Raw genomic sequence first — 22,857 nt, forward strand, 5'->3', positions numbered from 1 at the left:
CACTTTGTTTATTACTGTAATTTGCCTTCCAACCCCAACATGTGCTTTTATAAAGTGTCATGTAATTCTTTGAAACATATGATATTGCCTGGGTGAATCGAATAATTAATTTTGTAATGAAAGAAGCATCAGTGCACCAAGAGACGTCCAAACGATATACACCCCCCTTATTTACCTCTGAAGATTTGCACTCGAACATCAATACCAAAAAAAAAAAAATGAAAAAAAATATATATAAACTTTTCTAATTCCACAGCTGCCATCATACCAAAAAAATATTTTGAAAATGTAAACAAACTTACTTCTAATTCCACAGCTGCCATCACAGGGAATTGAAGAAAGGATTACAAAAGAATACCAACAAATTGGCCGTACAGCGATGTAAGCAGAACACTACTCAAAAAATTAAAATTTCGGGCAGACTATATACACTGGCATCATAAATAACCGACGAAAAAAAAATGAATTCCTTTTTCCACCACTGTTTCCCTTGTATATTCATTTGCAGCCAAGGATTAGAAACTTCAGTAATGGGAATCATTTGTTAGACCACTGGAACTCGATTTCCAGATTCCGTGAGGGGCCGCTTTTGCTTTGAGGCAAGAGAGCGTACTCTCCAGCAACCGCTCCGAGCATTACAACCCGATCAATCTGGATTGTGACTTTGCCAAATGAGCTCTGCATGAGATTCCAGTAGTATAAGGTCAGAAGCAATTCAAAGAAAATCCTCGGACAGAATGGGGAAAAATATTGAAATATCATTTAAGTTGTTTGTTTTCTGCCTCATTTACCTTCCCCATTTTGCTCTTGTTCTTGCAAGAAATATGAAGCTTCTGGCCTTTTGGAGGACTTTCGAAGGACCATGCAAAACTTTCATCCCACTCTGGATTAGGACCAGTTGATACAATCTGAGAAGCATAAGAACAGAGCATTTGTCACATGCGCGAGGCAGTATCAAGTCATTAACATCATTGAAGGTCAGATAAATGCTCCAATCATTTGCTGGACAACCAATGACTGCAACTATATGATATGAACTTGGGTACAAGCATCTTTTGTGATAAAAAGAAAAGAAAGTAGGGGTGAGGAATACTTTGGGTGCTGATAAGGAATTGGTTCCTGCTGGATGTTCCAAAGTTTATAATGGGTACAATGGGAAATGGGAAAGTGCTTATGTAAGTGCATGCTGAGATGCAAGAAGTGCTTGAAGGTTGGTAGCTTTACTATTATGGAGAGTCCAATGGAGGTGAAAGTGGTTTCACATGAGAAAGTTGGGAAGGGGGACAGGTAGAGGTTAAAATGAATTGGGATGATGCGTCTGATAACAGTAGTAATTGTATAGTGAGTTGCATATGGAAATGTATTGTTACTAGATGAAGTTTGCAAAGAATCCATATAGGACTCAGATCCATTGGAGCTATAAGGTGATATTTCTCACGTATCTCCAACTATGTTAGAAGATCTAAATGGCATTCCTATATTCAGAGATGAATATTAGATGAAGAAAATCAGGTAAATGATAATAAACAGGACGGTATTTTGTTCTGTGAAGGAAGTTAGCATAAGGATATGGAAGTTCACAACTGATGGAAAAAAAATGGGAGTCAGTACCTTTACACAAAAACAAATGTGATATCCAAAACTGTAATAACTATCATGGAATAAAGATCAAGTCATATGATGAAATTATGGGAAAGGATAATTGAAACATAGAATAAGACAAGAAATGAAGATTTCAAGAAATCAAATTGGTTTTATGCCTAGGAGATCAACAACAAAAGCTATTTATCTTTTAAGAAGTTTAATGGAAAAGTTTAGTGAAAAGATGAGGGACTTGCATATGGTTTTTATTGACCTAGAGAAAGCATATGCTAGAGTACCTAGGGACATTCTTTGGTGGGTCTTCGAAAAGAAGGAGGTTTGTAGTAGATATACTGAGGTCATTAAGGATATGTATGAAAGAGTAGTTACTAGCATTAGGATTGTAGGAGAGGAATTTAGAGATTTTCCAATCACAGTAGGTATACATCAAGGTTCTACTTTGACTCCTTATCTTTTTACTATAGTAATTGATGAACTTACTAAGAATATCCAAAATGAGATTCCTTCGTATATGCTGTTTGCAGATGATATCGTGTTGATCCATGATAGTAAGAGCAGTGTCGAATCTAAGCTAGAACTTTGAAGAGTCATATTAGAGTCTAAACGGTCTAAATGAAATAGGAACAAGATAGAATATATGAAATGTAATTTCAGTAATGTAAGAAGTAGTAATGGAGAGAAAATTAAACTTGATAATCAAGAGATTAATAGAACTAATAGATTTAGATATCTTGGATCTATTATGCAAGCTGACGGGAAAATTGAAGATATAGTATAGAAAACTAGAATAGGTTGGGTAAAATGGAGGAGTGCGTCAGGTGCATTGTGTGATCGTAAAATACCCTTAAAAGTAAAAGGAAAGTTTTATAAGACGACTATAAGACCAGCTATGCTTTACGGTTCAAAATGCTAGGCAACTAAGAAACAAAATGTATAAAAATTAAAAAGTTATTGAAATGCGAATGTTAATATAGATGAGTGGTTTAACATTAAAAGATTAAGTAAGAAGCGAGCATATACACAATTATTTAGGCAAAGCACTAGTTGAAAACAAGATAAGGGAGGGGCGGCCCTAGTAGAGCACTTATGAGGACAGAGTTAGTTATTGTTTCTAACATGAAAAGGGGTAGGGGTAGGGGTAGGCCTAAAAGAACTTGGAATCAGGTAGTGAGGAACGATTGAATGGCACCTAATCTAATAAAAAAGAAAACGCTCTTGATGGGGTGGATTTGTGGAAATGGATTCATGTAGCCGATCCCATCTAATGGGACTTAAGGCCTGTTGTTGTTGTTGTTGGTTATCTGATGTTGGTGGCAGTAGGGCTCAGTTGGATGGTGGTAAAAGTACAACAACAAAAGGTCAGTGTGAATTAGCTAATTTAAAGTACTCAATTAATTATGGTAGAAGGGGGTTGAAAACGGTTTTTTCTCTTAGCTGCATTAAGTTTTTCTTTTTATTTTCTTTTCTGCTTTCTTTCAATTTTGGTCTAAGGGCATCTTGTCCTCCCGATGATTGAAGTTTCTCTTTCCTCCCTATTAATAAATTTCCATTGTTATCAAAAGAACTAAAAAATAAAAAATAATATCTTAACAAGCATTCAGAATAACTTATCTAACTCAATTCAATAAAAATTAATACTACAAATGAGAATTGTATCAAATCAAGTATAGCTTTTTCTGACGATACTTCTGTTCAAATTTCAGTAATTTGATTGATTGGAAAAAGTAATAGGATAAGTTATGAATCCCCACTTCTGAGGATCTTATGTTTAAAATATATATATATATATATTGTCTTCTGATACAACTGTTGAATAGAGTGGGCGAACATGCCCTTCACATTGGAATTGCATATACAATGGTGTCCAAGGACACAAATAGTAACCGAAGAAACAGGTGCCAAGGATGCTAAAACCTAATCCATGAAAACTTATTCTTGCACTTTTATAGCCTGCAAGTCAAGAGTCAATTATCGAAGTTGATGGAAGTGCACGTGATCCTTTTGAAAGTTTAATCTTAAACTAATTCACATGGGCTATGAGTATAACATCTGTCAACTTAAAATGTGCTCTCAAATTTGAAGTATAGAATAAACAAACTAAACCTATGTAAGCCTAGAAAGAGGGTTCAACCACTAAACTAACCAAAACAAGCATTTGTCCATCTTAATCCATGAAAACTTATTCTTGCACTTGTGTTTATAGCATGCAAGTCAAGAGTCAATTATCGAAGCTGATGGAAGTGCATGTGATCCTTTTGAAAGTTTAATCTTAAACTAATTCACATGGCCCATGAGTATAACATCCGTCAACTTAAAATGTGCTCTCAAATTTAAAGTTTAAGAATAAACAAACTAAACCTATGTAAGCCTAGAAAGAGGGTTCAACCACTAAACCAACCAAAATAAGCATTTGCTCATCTTATAGCTGGATCTTCATGGCATGTCAAATGAAGATCAGACATTTAACAGAAGAGCTCATGAAGATCTAACTGTATAATTCATCACCTTTATCTTAAAATATTGAAGAGATATAGCAGGTGATCCAAAAACTAAAAGATATAAGAGATGACTATGTCATCATTGACCAATCACCACAATTTTCATGCCCACTACATAAAATATGCAAAGCACTTTTAAAGGAAAAATTTTCAAAGGTATTTCGCTTTGGTAATATGGGCTTTATTTTTAAACAAGAAACTGATGTCTACTCTTCTTCATGTAATAGGGTGAATCATAAAAATTGAATCCACAACAATTCAGAAAACAAAACTAGAATTTTTTAATGTGCGCAACATAATACCTTGGTTTGCCTTGGTGGATTGTTGCCAAGTGTAAGCTTGCAATAGACACTAGGATTTCCCACTGACTGCTTCATGTTGTTTCCACGCTTGATTATCACAACTAAGGTCCCTGGCAAACACTGCAACAGAAATTCTGCCTTCTCCTGAAAGCGAGGGGGGCCAGACTGGATCAAGTATTGTAGCAAGGGAATTGCATCTGCTGCAGCAACTGATTGAGCTCTAGACACTTCAGCTGGGCAAGCAGACCAAGCCTGCCTTAGAAGAAAAAGAGAGTCCAAAGCTGCTTCTTGAGTTGCCTCTGACCCAGTCTTGAGGGATGTAACCAGATGGGGAATACTAAGTGTTGCAGGCTCAGTGGCTCTCAAACGCGGGAAGTTGCTGAAGAGGGCATTTAAAGCTTTTAAATACTCGTCATTTACAGTTCCAGTAGCCCACAAATCCTTTTCAATTGCAGCTGCATAACAGTAAAAACAATATAACTGTACCAGAAAATATACAGCCACAGATGCAAAGGCATTTAGGTGCGCCAAATATAAAACAGCAGCATAAAGATTTTGCAGAACCATTCTTATTCTTTTCTCTCTTTCAATTACTCAGGTCCACATTTCAGATATTCGACAAATTTGACAAATTGAATCATTTTATACATAACAAAGTAACAAGAACTGGTAACATAAAATAATGAATCACCACTTACAAAGCTGTAATAAGGAAATAATAAGTCAGGCAACTTTGTGGAAATCAGCGCTAATGTGTTTTTTTGTTCAAGCATCCCTCATCTTCATAGAACAAGAAAATGTCACCTATGTTAATTTTGCACTTTCTACATGAACATGTGTCTTGTTATTCCATTTTCACCATGGGGGATCTTGACTTGAGGAAACTCATGGTATACAATGACTAAAGTTTTGTGAAGATGGATCATATAAAAACATAAAGAAAATCTTTGTACGTAATGGTGCATTTGCAAAAAACTTGACATACGAATCACATCTTGTCAAACTTCAAAAAGAAAATTTCCTAGAAAAATCTCTTGCTTGTTCTAACTTGCTACTTCTATCTTTTCATAGTAAGCAGGCAGGAACAAATCACATGCATACTGATAAAAGATGCAGTAGCAACACTTCCACTTGTTCACAGTACTATTTAGCACCCAGCAGAAATCCAAACGTCAGATCCACAATGAACAACATAGTTTCCTTGTCAATGGCCACCCTGCTTGCGCTACTCAATAATTCCTAACATGAGTCTCAACAAAGGAGACATTGCATGTGTTTCTTGTGCCACAATAATTGTGCATCCTTTTAAATGCAAGGATAGGATGGAGTTTATATGGGCTTTTATCTTCCTTTCAGCACCACAAAGCAAACTAGGTTTACTTTATAAAATACAAGAGTTCAATTTTTTTTTTTAAGGTTGAAAGAGTGACAGTCAATTGAAGTACTTGTTATATACTGACATATGAATTCAAGAGCTCTTTTGTTTCCATTAAAAACTAAACGTTCTTTTTGTAGCACATCTCATGACTAATAAAAAATAAAAATCTCTTATGTCAAGAAGTCTCCAACATTGTAGTTAGCTTTAGGTAGAAGTGTCCTGCATAATTATCTTGAGTGTACTTATTAAATAAATAAATAATATACCTTGAGAGTGTACTTATCAATAAATAATGTGAGTGTGCACAAACAAATTGAAATGGAATATTTGACTAATGAATGTAGGGATGGTTAAATGCACTTTTAGTAAATTTTGTGACGAGTAATACTTTATACTTCCTGAATAAAATGTTTCACACATAAAAACTTGTTAACTGTTTTTTGTGAAGTGCACAAAAACACAGGTTAAGTTCCACAGGTGATAAAAAAAGCACGCATTCAAGTAAGTGCACATGCATGCCCACATGCATCCCATTCATAGAATCTAGGGACACTCTTTATGTTCAGTCAGAATTGCTTTATGAGTTCTTAAAAGAATTTCTTGGCATCATTAACTTTTTCTCTGAACCTCAAGTTTTTTTATAAAAAAAAAAAAGAAAAAAGAAAAAACACATTCCAATCATGCAATTTCCCATATGCATCCATGATGCAGACCTACCAACACTGCACACAAAAAAAAAAAAAAACGGAGGAGGAAAAGCACACGAACATTAAAGAACCTAGAGCAGCTTCCCATGTCCAAGTGTGCAACGTGTATGAAAATCCATAAGCAATGCTATAACAACAATAAATAATAATAAAATCAATTAAAAAACTCATATGGCATGATTCCAAGTTTCCAACCATTTGTTTTTTAAAGCAAAGAGCCAATTTCCATCAAATTTAGGACTGTTCAACATTTTCTCTTTATACAAACAAAATGGAGCACCATTTTTGTTTCTGAAGCATTTTCCCAATTAAACTAATACAGCAGGCAAAGTTCACAATGAAGGCAAATAACAGCTCTAGCTACCAGTACACCACAATGAATTTTAAAGCCCAGAAGGGAATCCAGGAGGCAAGAATTGGGAAACTTTCTGGTAATAAACAATGATTTCAATTTGCGCATATGGGGTCAAATACTGCAGGGAGTATATTGGACTATCAGATAATGAAGATGGTGACGATGACGAAGGATCCAAGCTGCAAGAAAAAGATCTGTCCTCCAAGTAACGGAAGGCCTTAGGGATGGCAGTTATCATGAACCAAGAGGCATGCATAAGTGTATGATGCTACTGGTGCTTATATATTTATTTATTTTGATGTAGGCTACTGTTATTCAAAAAATGACTAGAAACAGAAAAAGAAAAGAAAATAATTTACCAGTAATAGCTCTAACAGTTTCACTGGAAGCGTATTCTTGAATTGTATGATTAGAAAAGAGAAGTTTAACAAACATTGCAGCCTGAACCGATGTTTCTGGATCACTTGAACCAATCAGATCCAGTACAACCTGAACACCACCAGCTTCTGCAACTGCTCTTTTATTTGATCGACTATACATAACAAGGTTTTGCAAGGCACAAATAGCTACCACTTTCATTTCTTCTGTTGGTTGTTCTTCAAGAACATTCACGAGAGCACGGCAAGCTGAAACCGCATCACTACTTCGAGCAAGACCCTCATTCTGGAATAGATCACCAAGAGCCAGAGTTGCTAGCAATCTAGCCTGCTGAGCTTGGGTTTGTGGATCCAAGAGGTACTGGGATAATGGTAAGATTGCAGACTTGGTGACCTTAGATTCCCTTATCTTCACGTTGTTTAGTAGAACTTCCAGCAGTCTAGCCGCAGTTTCCTCACACTGATGACCTCTTAGAAGTTCCAAAAGAGCTTCTATGGCACCACTCTCAGCCATTGCTTCAGCACTCGTTCCGTCATCACTTTCCAACACAAGAAGAGCATTCAATGCACCAATTACTGTGCCTTCCGAGCCAGAACGAAGCAACCTTACCAAGACAGCTACAGGTACTTCCAAATAAAATTCAGAACTGAATTGCAAGATACTGGCTAAAACAGAAGCAGCAGATTCCCACAAGGCATGAGGAAGAGAAGGATCAGCTTGCAATATCACCTTGGACAACTCATTAACACCACCTTCCTTTGCAATTTCATTTGGCCAAGTTAACGCAAGACTAACAAGCGCCTTCACAGCTCTCTGCTGCAAAATGTGCACACCAGAACCAAGCACCCGTATCAAAGGACCAATTACTTGCTGTGTTGCTGAATCCTTCTGAAGATGTTCTTCCACAAGCTGATGTGAAAGAAGCTCAGCAGCCAACTGTTGTACTGCTGGAACTGGAGAATCTAGTAAGGGGATGAGTGGTTCAATAGCTTGGTGAGAGTCAAGGGCGTAGGAAGCACGACATTGCGGATGCTCTAAAATATTAACAAGAACTTGTAATGTACTATGCTGTCCATCAGGCCCAAATTCTGGTCTTGCTAGCAAGAGAAAAAGGGGTTCAACCACTTTTGCCGCAGATGGACCCCTAGCAATTGTCGCATTATTAGTCAATATTCGCAGCAATTCAGTCAAAGCAGCACAGAGAAAATCCGGAGCTTCATGAAGGATATCAAGTATGCTCTCAATCACTCCAGCTTTCACCATTTCCACCTTGCAAGAAGGCCTGTCTTTCCCCAGCTTCACAAGAGCTCTGGATACAGCCTCATGAAGCATGTAATTCCTGCCATAGAGAAGGCCAACAAGAGGAATAACAGCGCCATGTGCAGCAACCAGTTCAGCCAGTTGCTCATCATCCAAAAGCTTATCCAGTGCGTGGACAACTGATTGCTGCGCAGGGCTAAACTCAGTCACAAGGAGAGAGACCAGAGGCTCAACACAGCGAGCTGCAGCCATGGTAGATCTGATTCTTGTATTACCACAAAGAACACAGCATAATTCTGCAGCATCCCCCTTCAAATCCATTGAACAATTTGATGAAAGGATCCTGCAAAGAACATCTACTGCATTCATTTCCACATCAGCAACAGCGAGGGCTCTTGATGGATTTTCACTCAACAGCCTTACCAATGCAGCAATGGCAGAGTGCTGCTCTCTCTCCATGCCAGTATTAAGAATTTCAACCAATGGTTGAACAGCCTGTCGAGAACTTTCAGCATTTCTAATATGGTCGGAGGAAAAGAGACTTTCTAATGCTCTTGCAGCACTATGCCTTGCAGCTCTTCCACCCAAACGTAAAACTGCTACAAGTTGACTGACAGCACCAAATGCTGATTCATGTCTCCGTATTTCAGCACTAGTAAACAGGATTCCCAACAAATCAGTAGCAGCTTCCTCAGTTGCATCTTGTGGGCCAAGTGAAAGATACTTTGTCAGTGCTTCCAAAGCCCCTGATTCCACCATTACAATTTTGTTCGCAGGGCAGTCTTTTGCAAGTTGAATCAGCAATCCAAGTGCTAGAAATGGTGCCCCTGGACGATCTGGAATTGGTTTAAGTAGGTCAACAAGTGCAGGTATTGCTTTCCGAGAGGTAGCACCAACCCTAATGTCATCAACCCTAAACAACCTCTCAAGAGCAACTTGCTCTGGATAACGCAGCAAAGCAAACTCCTCCGACAATTCCAGAAGATCATATATATCGACATCAGCACAGCCAAGTAATGAAATAAGGCCACCAGCAGCCCCAGAATTCGCTACAGACAAAAGAGTCCCTCTGCTGCCATTACAGACTAGACTGGCTATTGCTTGTGCAGCAAAATATCTGCTTGCTGACTCGTCTGTCTTCAACATATTTGCAAGTACTGGTATAGATTTCATTGTTGCATGTGCTCGTATTATATCTCTATCTTGAAACAGAATAGCAAGAAGTAAAGCACAAATCCATACACTATTATCTTCTTTAAAATCAATCTGCAAGGATGACCATGAAGAAGCAATTATAAACGTTTCAAAAGTGAAAATAAAGCAAGCAATTTAATCAAATTCCAATCCTGCATAGGTGACCAAGCATATGAACAGAAACAATTTTTTTTTAATGTTTTTCTTTTGCAGGCGGCAGGGGTCAGATGGGAGGGTTAGGGATGTGCAAAAATTGTTGAAGGACCAATGTTAAATGCTAGTAATGCCTTGAATGCAAACTCTAAAAAGTCTCTGTGAACAAATAAATCATGAATTTATCTTGTTTAGTGATTCTGTGAAAAAATGAAGTTGGATACCTGAGTAAATTGCAATAAACATTGAGAGATCTTGTCAGTGAGTACTTCAACAGCTCCAGCCTCCAACATCACAATTTTACTTTTGTCATCACAAGCAAGAACAGACAATAGCCATACAGCTAGGTTAGCACCATATATAATTGCTGTTCCAGTATCCATTCCGTCATTACTGCCTTCTTTGCTCTGCCTATAAATGCTTATGGCCTGCATGTTCTTTCCCCCCTCATCTCCCAAGGAGAGAGATTCTGTTGAATTAAGCAACGCTACAAGAGATTGAATGAGATGGACACACAAGTTTGATTCATTAAGATCTTCCACCGCTCTCTGGTGATTAACTTTTGCAGCACAGATAAGAAGTGCAGTTCCCCCAATTTTCACCTTTATGTTCATAGAGTTGATCACCCTTCTTGCAATTGATAAAATACTGCCATAGGAACAAGTGATTGTATTTCCTAGAACAAGAGACTGATCGCGACAAAGTTGTGACAATATTTCAATAGCTTTGTCTTGCAACAAGGGTGCTGCATCAGCAATACATGAAACTATTGGGGTTATGCTGTTTGGGCATTCTGCCAGAACTGCCCATGCAGGTTTGATGTGCCCATCAACCTCTGAACTCGACAAAAAAGCAAGGGCATCTAAAGCCTCTGCTGTGGCAAGAGACCCACCATTAGCAGAATCGAGGAATGAAACCAATGCAAGAACTGTTCCAGCACGATTCACACAATCAATCAAGTTATAGTCAATACAGCGAGAATGAAGTAGGCGAGAAATTGCTGCTGCAGCCAGCGTTTTCCCAGCAGCAGTGCCTTCACGCAGAACTCTAGTTGCAGGCAAAATAATTTCTTCATGAATAGCTTTATCAGAAATTTCATTATCCAAAAGAAGATTGGCTAAAGCACATATTGACTGTTCTGCAACTTCCAAAGTGGGGGAGTTAGCAAGAATAACTAACTGAGAGAATGCATCCCTAGCAACAGCAGCCATGTCCCGGTTCACTTTAATTGAAAGAAATATTGCAGCAAGGCAACGTGAGGATTCCACTAAGATGTTTTCTGACTCGGCATTTAACAGCTTCATGGCTGACCAAAGAGTCCTAACAGCAATGCTACTTTCACGCAAGTCCTTTCTGAGGTCAAAGATTCCAGCAAGAGCAGATGCAGACTTAGCTTGTGTCTCTTCTCTGCTAGAACTCAATATTTTGATCATTGTTTCAATTGCATCATTTGCAGCACTACCTTCATGCAGTATATCATTGAGTGGAGCAACAGACAGCATGCTTCTTAAAGCATCCAAAACATAAACTTTGGATTCAGGTAGATCACTCGTTAATAAGGCAGTTAGTTGGCTGATAGTTGCTGTATCTGATTTATGTATTAAATGGTTCAATGTCTTTGCTGAAATTTCTTTCCCATTTGGGCTTCCATTCTTCAGCAGCCATAATAAAGCGGGAACAGCATCAGCACTTTCAACACATGCCCGTATATCTTCACTGTGATCACAGAGGTTCCCAAGTATTGTTGCAGAATCTTCTTTTGCTTTCGCAGAGCCTGTCTCTAGTATTTGAACAAGAGGAGGTATTCCACCCGCAGCAGTGATAGCCCATTTACTTTCATCATTCTCATTTGATAAAAGGCAAAGCAATGCAACTGCACATTCCTGCTGTTGCTCTGATGAAAGTCCAAGAAGAGATATCAACAACTGAACCCCCTCACGAGCTTGAAGGGCTCGCCACAGACTGCCTTCATTGTTGCAAAGTAAAAGAAGGGATCTTATCAACTCGTCCTGAACTTCATTGGTTGCCATCGTGATCAAACAAACCAGCAGACGTTTTGCATCAGAATTTGCAAGTCTATTTGCGAGTATGGCATTCCCATACAGACTAGCTAGGGCTTCTATGGTTCGTTCCTGCACAAGAAATGATGAGTGAGGTTTAAACTGCTTAACCAAAGTCTGTTCAATATCCAGAGGATCTGATGCTCTTGTAGATTCTGCTTTCATATCATATATCATTAGAGCTGAAGCTAATGCTCCTAATGTATCAGCAATCTGAGCAGGCGAAGAACATGATTCAAGGCTTTGACCAAGGCTTGAAATGACAAATGACAAACCACCAGAAATGTTTGCCAGAGCACACATTGCATTCTCTTGCAATGCTTGGGCAAACTCACCTTGCATAAATTCTTTTGAAGGAGCTATTGTTGCATTAATCAAAGCAGGTATACCATTAGAATTAGCTATCTCCCGCCTTGCTTCTTTGCACTGGGCAGACAGAGATTTAAGAGCACCTGCAGCCTCTGCCCTGATAGGAGCTTCATGACCAGGTCCTAAAAGCTTGAGGAGTAGTTTTGCAGCCTCCGCAGCCAACACCCTAGAGCAAACAGATGCATCCTCCATCATCATACATGCAAGAAGAAAGCATACATTTGCTTGAGTGCTTGACTGTCCAGTTGTAAGCAACTTCACGAGTATATCCACTCCTCGAGCTTGTACCGTTGTAGACCAAAACCCCTCAGTGCTGCTGGAGAGATTCCTTAGAGCTCCAGTCAATAAGTTATCAACCAAGTTTCCAGCCTTCAGCCCATTTTCTAATTGCTCCCATAGCACTGGAACAACTCCTTCAGTTGAAAAAATTTTTGATCCAACATGATCCTTAGCACCACCTTGTGAAACCGCATATATTGTTTTTGCTGCTGCAATTTGACCCTCTGCTGAGTTGGACCTCAAGAGACCAAGCAGGGGAGGAATGCAACCCCCAAGCAAGACTTTAACCCTTAATTCATTTTCCTTACAAAGAGAACTTAAAACATTAGCTGCTTGAATTTTCACTCCAACAGACCCTGATCGGAGAAGAGAAACAAGTACTGGAACTGCCTGAGAATGAGATCCAACAGCACTGAAAGCATTTTCCCGTGTATCAATAAGTTCCAGCAACTGCTTCAGAGAATTCTCTTTTTCCTGTAAAGAAGAGGAATTCTGGCGCAGCTTTTCAATACATTGGGCAACACTAGCCAATGTTCCATCTGGATCCTCCATTGTGCCACGGTCTCTGCAGTTAAATTAATAGAGTAAGGTCCTTACAACTAGAATCGCAAAATTGATATACTTAGGGCTAGCTTTGTCAATGCAATGTTTTAAAAGGCAAAGGCATAAGGTGAGGCATTTTAAATCTTTAGAGGCAAGGTGTTAGGGCATAAGCCTTTTGAGAATTTTATTTTTTAATAAAAATATGTAAATGAATTACATATATTTTAAAAATAAATAAAAACTAAACCATGTAAAAAAATAGAAAATTAAAATTAATAAAATAAAAAATACAATGTAAAAAAAAAAATCAATTGTAATTTGCAAACTACTTGTTGGCCATTCAAAACTTGCTAACTCGAATTAATCCCATAAATCATGAAAAGAGATAACTCTAACATTACAAAGTTCAAATTATTTTCAAGATCTAAGATACAACACTCAATTATTTTGGAAAGGTTGAGGTTCAAGAGCTTTAGAAATCAACTCATGTTATGACATTCCTTTTATATAAACACAGAATTAAAATTTTCTAACCAACTCTAACTTGAGGATCACACACCTAAAATACATAAGCCTCAACTAAAAAGGCACAAAAGGCATGCCTTTATACAAATACTTAAGCCTCAGCTTGTAATGCATTAGTCTTTTTGGGACTTGGTGTTTTAGTTTGAGCCTCAAGGCGTTTTAGGCATGTCTTGCCTTGAGGCGAGCCTCGATTGTGCCTTTTAAAACATTAGTTAAATGTATTACAATTGCAAGGTAGCACTGTTATCATTGACATGATTCTGATGAAATTTATAAACCAATGTATAGCATGTTCACATCAAATTTTCATAAAACCAATAGTCAATGATTTCACAAATAAAACTTACATTACACAAAAGGAGAAAGAAGTAAACAAAATAGAAAAGAACAATGATAACATGATTAAAGAATATCATGGTTCAAGTTGAATGAACACACTTCAAGGACAAAAGCGAACAGGAAAGCCAGAAAGAGTGTACCCAATGTAGTGAGGAAGTATAAGACGGGCTTTGAGTCAACAGAATAAATATATTTCTAGATAACTCCACATAGAGCATTAAAAGACATAAAATGGGTTAGCCTCTTGGCCCATATAAGAGGGCGAGCCTTGACACAGTAGTAAGGGTATGACATCCAAACCTGAAGGTACAAGACATGGAAACAGTCTCTCCAAGGGTAGAAGTAAGACAGTGTACATCAGTACATCATGTCCTCCCCAAAACCCCAATGGCATGTGAGTCTTGTGAGCTGGGTGTTACAAATCAACCCATATAATTGGATTAAGGCATTATTAAGGTAAGTTGAGTTTTGTGCATCAGTTTATGTTGCCCCGCAAAGGATTTTTATGATAACAAAAGATTGTTTTAATTATTTAATAATTTGAATATTCATGAAATATTGATTTTTGAAGCTTGTATAACTTGTGCAGTGATTCGAGAATGCTCGAGATAAATATTATTCAGTGTGCTTCTTGATTGGTTTGGATCTTGAGCACTTCTTGGTTGGTTTGGATCTTGAGCAAGCTCCAGGCAGTAGCTCAACTTTATGAGAGGTTCGTGGATACCACGTACATCCACTACTTGTGCATGATTATCTCTCTTATTGTTGACTACTCATCTTGGCACTTTGGTATAATTAAAATTTATCATTTTAATTTTAAATTTTATATTTTTACATAAAATTAAGATATTATTGGTAAATAATGAAAAAATACAAAATTCATTGTTTAAATATCTTTTGACCGTAGGATTTTGAATATTGAATTTAATTAACACATTTGAGTTGAAGATATATTGCTCCTACTTGTTTAAACATGCAACTCAATATTTTAGAAACTTGGTCCTTGAGCTGATCACTATCCCGATCAATGCATCTGATTTTATCAAGATTTGGTGATTGCATGTCCTCTGGGTTGCCATCCAAGAGTGCCTGATGACAAACTGGGATCAAGACTAAGTTTGGTCAAGTTGTCAAGAGAGGTTTTCATATCTTTCCTGAACATCACACAGACTTCTTGGTGAAACTTCAGAGTCAGCACTTCTCTCTCAGTTTAGCTAGTTAGTGAGGGCAGTTTCTGTGTTGCAGATGGCTCAGGGAATGCTGGGCAATGGGCGTCCAACATCCTTAACTGAAAACAGAGTTTGCTGGGCCAAGGATTGTGGGAGAAATCAGGAAGATCTGATGGGCCTCTGCCTTTTAAGAAGTCAAAAGGCCTCAGTTTCGGGATGGAAGAAGGAAAGGAAGTTCTTGGGCAAAGAAGAAGCTCTCACCAATGTCCTTAAAACAACTGCACCCTCTGGGCCACTGCTTCTTTTGCAACGTAACACTTATTGGCAAATAAGAGATCTTCTAAGGCTCTCAACACAGATATATATATATATATGTTGCATTGTGTGTCAAATGAGACTAACGCACACCTTTTCCTTCACTGCTGGATGGCAAGACATCTTTGGAATGCCCTTTTTCACGTTCTGATGAAACTTGGGGTGGCCCCGCAAAATGTGAATAATTTTTTGCTGGAAAGATTTTGGTGGTCTGGGAAAAATAGAACAGGGAGGACTTTATTGATTTGTGCACCATATGCTATCTTCTGGACTCTATGGCTCGAGAAGAAGACAAGAATTTTCAAGGATTAGATGAGTTTTTGTTTTTGCTTTGGGATGCAGTTAATTTTCTTACTTCTAATCTGCTCACACTCTTGGGATTTTTTTTTTGAGGGGGGGGGGGGTGGTTATTGCTGTCCGATCTACAAAGGGCTTGGAAGTCAGTGTTATTGTAATGATTTGATTTGCAGATGATGTTTTATCCTCCATCTTTTGTACTTCTGTAGCACTTAGTGGACCTGTTGCTATGTAAATACAGCAGAAGCTCCAGGTGCATTAACTGCCTCATAAAATTGAGTAACTAGAAGTTAAAAGCTCAATGTTGTAGCTCTTCTAGTTTATTATATTACATACAGATCAAATTGCCCTAGAGAAAATAAGCTACATACCAACATGATAAAATAGGCCTCCCGTAAACATCCAATCAGGTTCACAACACAGTACAAACAACTCAGGTTTTTTTCCCTACTTTATAAACAAGAAAAATTATTAGAGAAGGAAAGCACAACAAAGAGAAGAAGAACAAGAAAATAGCAAGGATAAGACATATACCCAAAAACAAAGGAACAAGAACAAAATAAAAAATTAAGGAAAAAAAAAACAACAACAACAACAAAATACAAATAACTACAAAACAGCTCTGGAGCAAAGCAGCCTAATCCTGCGCTAAATCTGCCATAGGTAAATGTCAAAAGAAAGCATTCGCCTGAACTGACAAAAACATAAGAAACACCACTCCACCCCAAAGCAAATTAAGAGAGGTAGCCCAACTTTTAAAAATTCAGGCATTTCTCTCCAACCAAATACACCAAAAAATAGCCATAATCGAGCAAGCCACACACCTTTTTCTCCTTCCCCTTGTCGAACAACCTAAACAACAAAGCGCAAAACACCCCCATAAAGGAAGGGCAGACCCTAATATCTCCAAGGATAAGAAACAACTTGCTCCAAAGTGCCGCAAAAAATTCTCCCCGCTCTTAAAGAAAAGGACACACACATTAGGTGATGAAGACTTATTACGCCTTCATTTCTGAAGCAAGTAGTGTTGATTTTCCCCAGGATTATCCACATAAAGACCTAATCTTTGAAGGAACTTTAGCTTTCAAATGAAAAATGAAGGGCAAAAGGAGTAGCAATGGGATCATGAATCAAACGAGAGAAGAATGAATTGCCAAGCAACTCAGTTTTAGCCTACAACATTTATTTCACATTCACAACGAGAAACTCTTTGTACATGTCTGTCATTTTCTGCAACGAAGTACGCCGCAGCTGCTTTCTGCTCAAGGAAAACATGTACACCCAAAAAAGTTTTCAGACATGTTTTAACTGCTAAAGAGAGTTGAAACTTGAAATTTATAGATGCACAAATGAGAACTTCCTGCACATGGCAGTGCATCCTTAATAAATTCTAATATCACCAATTAAATACCAAAAAAGGAGAATAATTGAAAGTTCAATTGCATCTTAAACTTATAGCATGAGTGCAATCAGCGTTTTACAAATGTACCAGTAAGCTAAGTGGCCATTGCTTAATTACCAACAAATCAATGCTTTGCTTGGACAAGTTTGAACTGACCTCAAGCCCATTTTAATAGCTGAATGTGGAGTTGGAGGCTCCAAATCTTGAAGTTTTGCATCCCCATTTCTTTCCTGCAATTATACAACCAATAGAATTGGACAGAGCCATTTTATACAAAATAAATATTTTAACGTATCCATACATCCTGCCATGAATAGCAATGAAAGATTAAAACTTAAAAAATTACAGCCTACAGAGAATCATGAAGCAATAACATGAAAAACCATACAAGTAACATACGATGATGCTAAGGAGTTGCAAGTCAGCTGAACATATTAGTAATCAAAATATAAAGGCAATTAATGCATTCTGCGATTGTTGGGTTCAATGGCAGGAAAAAATTTGAAAAGCTGTAGGGCGGATAAAAGGTTAAAACTTCAATAAAAAACTGAAAAATCAAACCCAACACTGAGTGCACAAGGCTCTCACGCCATATCAGGGGTTTGGAGGGCCTAGCATAAGCAGCCTTGCCTCCACATTTGGAGAACCTGTTTCTGTGACTTGAACCTGTAAGCTTCCGGTCTGAGAGCAACATCCTTACCATCAAGACTTTCCCTCAAAAACTAAATAGAAAACTAATGACTTCAAATTGAATATTTCTTTTTTTTATATATAGAATTAAAATTGAATACTTCTGTAGAATAAGAATCCTACTTCTAGAACTTGAGATGCAGAGGATCCCAGAAATGTTCAGCATATATGTCTCATCTGACACCCCCGTGGGGTACACATATGTGCAAGGATGTCTATCAATTGTACAAAATATCAATACTACTGCACAGATTTTTTAGGCAGTTTGCCGCTGGTGCATGCATTTGATACTGTGAGCAAATATTGGCATATGTAGATAGCATTGCTTTTGCATTATATGTTTTCAAGAGGATTTCTGACACCTAGGGTCCATGCAAAGGCCATTGAAAAGACACTCTTGTAAGCTGTAGGAGAGGAACAAAAACAAGCTCTTGTCATCCCACCAGAGAGAGAGAGAGCACCAGATTAGTTCTTCAATGAGAATGTCCAATAAAAACAAACTGCCCTATCCTTGCCCCTCGTTCTCTGGGAACTGCAGAGACAACCATAGGCAAAACTTATGCCTATTGTATACAGGCTAGACTCAGACCCATCAAAGCTCTTCTCATGGGGAAGTTCACACATTTTCATATTCTCATATTCAAGACTAAAATCAATAATCAACGTGAAATTTTTTTTCTTTGATTTATACTACCCAAGCACATAATTCTGAAAGTAGACACCAACTGTTGGGAATACATAAATAATTGCGGAATTAATTATACAGAAAAATACCAGATCATTAGGTGCATGGCTGCCACCATTGCTGGCAGCGAACCTCCACGCTAGTGTCGCCGCCAGCTTCGCTGCAATGCTAGATTCTTAATCAAATCAATCCAGACCCTTGCCCCACCTCAGATCTAAGCCTCCTGCCAAGCAGCAGGACAAATCCAGATTGAAAAACGTCAGCCGCAAACGCAGATCAGTCGATAATCACTAAAACGTCAAGAATCCCGACATCAGATGAACTGAGATCACTTCAGAACAAGAATAATCCAACCCATCTATAAAAAGAACGGGAATTGTACGACATAAAAATCATAATAATGTTGAATCTAAGCACTGTACAAATCTAGATATGCGAAATAGCTCAACTCTCTCTAGTTAACTGCAAATGCTTTGAGGGAGGAAAACAACGATTTTTACTTCAGGTCAGTAATTTAAAAAGGACTGCGGGTTGAGTTGTTCTCTCTTCTTCCATTTTTTCTTTTCCCTACTTGTTTCTATTCTCTTCTATTCCTCCGATTTCTCGGCAAGTAAATCTAAAAGCCGAACCAAATCAAAGCAACTCCATGTCTTAAGAGAGATTTGATCGAAGTTCTCGTAAATTTGGGCAAGAATGCAGGAGATCGATTCTTCCAGAAATCAAACGCCCAAACAACTCCAAACAATAAATCACACTCGAAACAATAATTCCTAAAAAAAAAACCACGAATTTTGCTCACTTTCAGATTAGAACCAAAAGATGCACCGTATCAGTGACTCAAAAAGCCTGATCGACCAAAAAACAATACATCTGCTCGTACGCAAATTGAGAAATTATAACAAATCAGAGAACACGACTCAGATTCCAGCTGGAAATGTGCGTTTGTGTGTGTGTGTGTGTGTGTGTGAGAGAGAGAGAGAAAGAGAGAGAGAGAGAGAGAGAGAGAGAGAGAGAGAGAGAGAGACCTCTTCAGATATAGAGGAAGAAGGAAGGAGGACTTGAATGCATCAATGATTTCGTAGCAGGAAAGGGAAGGTGCGTAGAGGAGAGAGAGAGAGAGTAGAGACGAAGAAGACTGCTACATTCCTCTCACTCTTTCTTTTCCTTTTTTAATTTTTCGGTAACGACTAAGCAGTGCTTGTGCGCTACAGTGCCATTTCACACTGAAGAGAGTGACGGAGAGGCAGCGGCGACGAGGTTTGGACCACCGACAACTCGAAGCCTAACTTACCGCTTCCCTTGGCTTGGCTTGGCTTGGCTTGGATATTATTTGGAAGAATTTTCCTTTCTTTTCTTTTCTTTTTTTTTTTTACTTTTTTTAAAATAAAATAAGCATGGTAAATATTTATAAATATGAATTTTAAGTTCAAAATGTATCTTGTATTTGGCCGAAAGAGGTTACAAATTGCTCGAGAAATTGCTCGAGATTTACTTTGATCATTTAAGATTTACTCTTATTTCCTAAGATCTCTTCTTTAATGAAACAAAATACTCAAATATTTAAAGATAGGTAAATAACAAGGTATCAACCATTATAAATTTAAGTAGATTTATAATTTCTAAGTTAAAGAAGTCAATATTTAATGTTTATGCATTTATTGTAAAATAACTTGGTAAAACTATCAATATCTTATGATGAAAAAGGTCGTTAATCTTAATTTTGCGAAAGTGATTGAGTAATACATACTTGTAAGCATATTAAGATTATTGCATTGACTGCTAAAATTTCAGTTCATGTTAATCAATGTGGAAATTATTTCTTATGGAACTTATTTACTTTCTAAATCAAAGATATAACAATTTTTATATTACATGATTTTAAATTACACATAAAATATAAGGATGCAATCAATTTTTTAGATATGTACCCTTAAAGACTAAAAAAATTAAAATTTTAATTCTTTGAATGAAATTTTAGTTGTGGTGATGTCAAGTATTACACTACAAAAATTATTTTTGAAGATAAAAGATTTAAATGTTACTCAATAGAAATGTCAACATTGAATTCTAATTCTATCTATACAAAGGTAAGGCAATATGTCTCCTAGAGGTGAGTGTAGCCTCCATGATAGCGAGACTATTCAATAGTTAAAGGCTAGTAATTAAATTAACATGGAAGAGTAAAAAGTCTTACTTGATTCAATTTAAAAGGATATTCAAAGGTTAATCAGATATAATTCATTAGGACAGGTTTGTATGGGTGTACTAATACCTTCTTCATGCGTAATCATACTCTCAAATCCAACTCTGATTATGCAAATCAAGACTACAAGTTCCTATCTTAGGTTAGCCTAGAGACTAGGAAACTTATAGATATCTACGTCAACTAACCACACTTATTAAAATAACAAGTTAGTTGTGACTTTGTTGAACACATTTTTGAAAAAATCAAAATCTCAAACATTCCATTTTCTTAAACTACTCACTTTGTCGCCATTTGGGTCGGTGTGCCGAGACGTGTCAACAAAAAGTATATTGACAACGTCAATTTGCAAAACAATGGAGGATTTACAAAGGAATAACCCTCAAAAAAAGGATACACCGAAAAATGAGTCGTTGCAATCTTTATGCAAATAGCGGTTAAACTTATTGCAACCAAGCTCTGATACCAATTGTTAGAATTGATGTGATCCCAAGAGGGGTGTGAATTGAGTTTTAAAATATTTTTCGCTAATTTAAACAATTACGCCGATTCACCACAGTTCATATCTCATTTAATACTGAAAACGTGTACGTACAACGATTAAGTTATTAGTGTGTGCATACATACACATATGCAGCATATCTTATTTAAATTAGTTATGTGTGCATGCAAGATGGTTATAACAAAACATGAACAAGCATACACATACTGAAATTTAAGTACAGGAATTTAAATAAGATAGAGAGAGAATGACACACAGATTTGTTAACGAGGTTCGGCCAATACTACCTACGTCCCCGCCTTGAGCATACCCCTTAAGAATTCCACTAACCCTACTCACTCACTTAAACAGGCGGAGTAGAAGCCTTTTACATCCTCTCCTTATGGGGTAAGGAAAACCTTAACTCTATTACTAGGTTGAGCTAAACTAATCTTACTTATGGGGTTGAGACTCCCCAGTTCAATTTTCGAGCTGAATCGAACTGGTCTCACTTACGAGGCTGAGACTCCCTAGTTCAATTCCAGGCTAAACCCAACCGTTACAGTAAATTGTACATATGAAAAAACTTCTAAATACAAGCATGGATGTACACATTAAGCTTATAAAAATACACACTCCAATGATATGAAATAATGCTCATAAAGTAAGGGTGCGTAAATATATTTAAACCCTAATAAGAGATTTTCTCCCCAAAAAATATATTTCAATAATAATATGGGAGAACCTGGGGTTTTTGGTCTTAATAATATTTTTGCAAAAACGAAGATGTGTGATCTTTGATGTTGAGAGAAATATGCACATTCTTCAAAAATCAAAATAAAATTAGTATTTCTCCAACAAAGATTAGCAATAGAAAGTATTTGGAGAAATTAAGAGTTATGCTCAAAAATTGTTTTTGCAATAAACTCAATCAAAATAGATGCCCAAACAAAATAGAGACTCTTTTACAAAAAAACTTTCCAATTAGCAATAAAGGGAGTAGGAGAGTAAAAAATTTGACCCCAAAATGATTTTTCAAGTAAAACAGTATGTGGGGGAACTTTGATTAAGAAAAAGATTTCAGAAAAAAAATTTGTTAATCAAAGTTACTAATCAAAGTAAATGAGGGGGTATTTATAGATTTTCTAAAAATTATTATCGTTAGGGAAATATTAGCCATTGTAGAAAAGGTTTAAGTGAGGTTAGTAAAAAAAACAACGTTTTTAACCTCGGTAAAAATTTGTCAACCCGAGAGGGTTGGTCGACTAAGTGACTGGATTCGGTCGGTCGGGAGTATTTTGAACTCGAAAGATGGTCGACCGGACTTAAGGGTTCAAAGGCAATTTTCCAAAATCGTGCGATTTAGTCGACCGGATCAATTTGAACTAGGAGGTTCGGTCAATCGGGCAGTTGGGGCTTCTCCCAAGAATGTTCGGTTGACTAGAACGTTGGAGTTCATTTTCTAGTCGGTCGATCAGGAGATCAACTTGTTGATCGGAGGAGGTTCGGTCGACTAGGTCTTACCTATATATATCTGGTCGATCAACCGAGAGGTCAACCTGTTGACCCCATGGGAGTTTGGTCGATTAAGGAACTCAGTGTAACTGAGTTCGGTCGACTGAACATGTTATCCTTGGGCATTTTGGTCTTTTTCCCTTTATTAAATTGTCCCT

The 22,857-nt window shown here is 37.4% G+C and overlaps 1 protein-coding gene across 2 annotated transcripts; it reads right to left on the bottom strand.

Moving 5' to 3' along the window:
• Positions 1-222: 222 nt before the first annotated feature.
• Positions 223-18,651, bottom strand: LOC131159328 (protein CELLULOSE SYNTHASE INTERACTIVE 1). 2 transcript variants are annotated; one of them, XM_058114133.1, is made up of 7 exons: positions 18,590-18,651; positions 17,282-17,355; positions 10,052-13,100; positions 7,202-9,746; positions 4,403-4,857; positions 792-908; positions 223-678 (listed from the first exon to the last, which is right to left on the bottom strand). In XM_058114133.1, exons 2-7 carry the CDS (start codon positions 17,290-17,292, stop codon positions 538-540), a joined length of 6,318 nt encoding a protein of 2,105 aa, XP_057970116.1. In that variant the 5' UTR covers positions 17,293-17,355; positions 18,590-18,651; the 3' UTR covers positions 223-537. The 2 variants fall into 2 exon arrangements, with proteins under 2 accessions (XP_057970116.1, XP_057970115.1); XM_058114132.1 differs by lacking the exons at positions 17,282-17,355; positions 18,590-18,651 and adding an exon at positions 16,940-16,975.
• Positions 18,652-22,857: the final 4,206 nt, after the last annotated feature.

This window comes from Malania oleifera, chromosome 7 (genome assembly GCF_029873635.1).
Source record: "Malania oleifera isolate guangnan ecotype guangnan chromosome 7, ASM2987363v1, whole genome shotgun sequence".
NCBI lineage: Eukaryota > Viridiplantae > Streptophyta > Magnoliopsida > Santalales > Ximeniaceae > Malania > Malania oleifera.

Coding starts and splice junctions, on each gene's coding strand:
- LOC131159328 (XM_058114133.1), bottom strand. Junction 4,858..7,201: donor AACTGTTAGAGCTATTACTG/GTAAATTATTTT, acceptor ACTGTTATGCAG/CTGCAATTGAAAAGGATTTG. Junction 909..4,402: donor ATCCACCAAGGCAAACCAAG/GTATTATGTTGC, acceptor TATGCTTCTCAG/ATTGTATCAACTGGTCCTAA.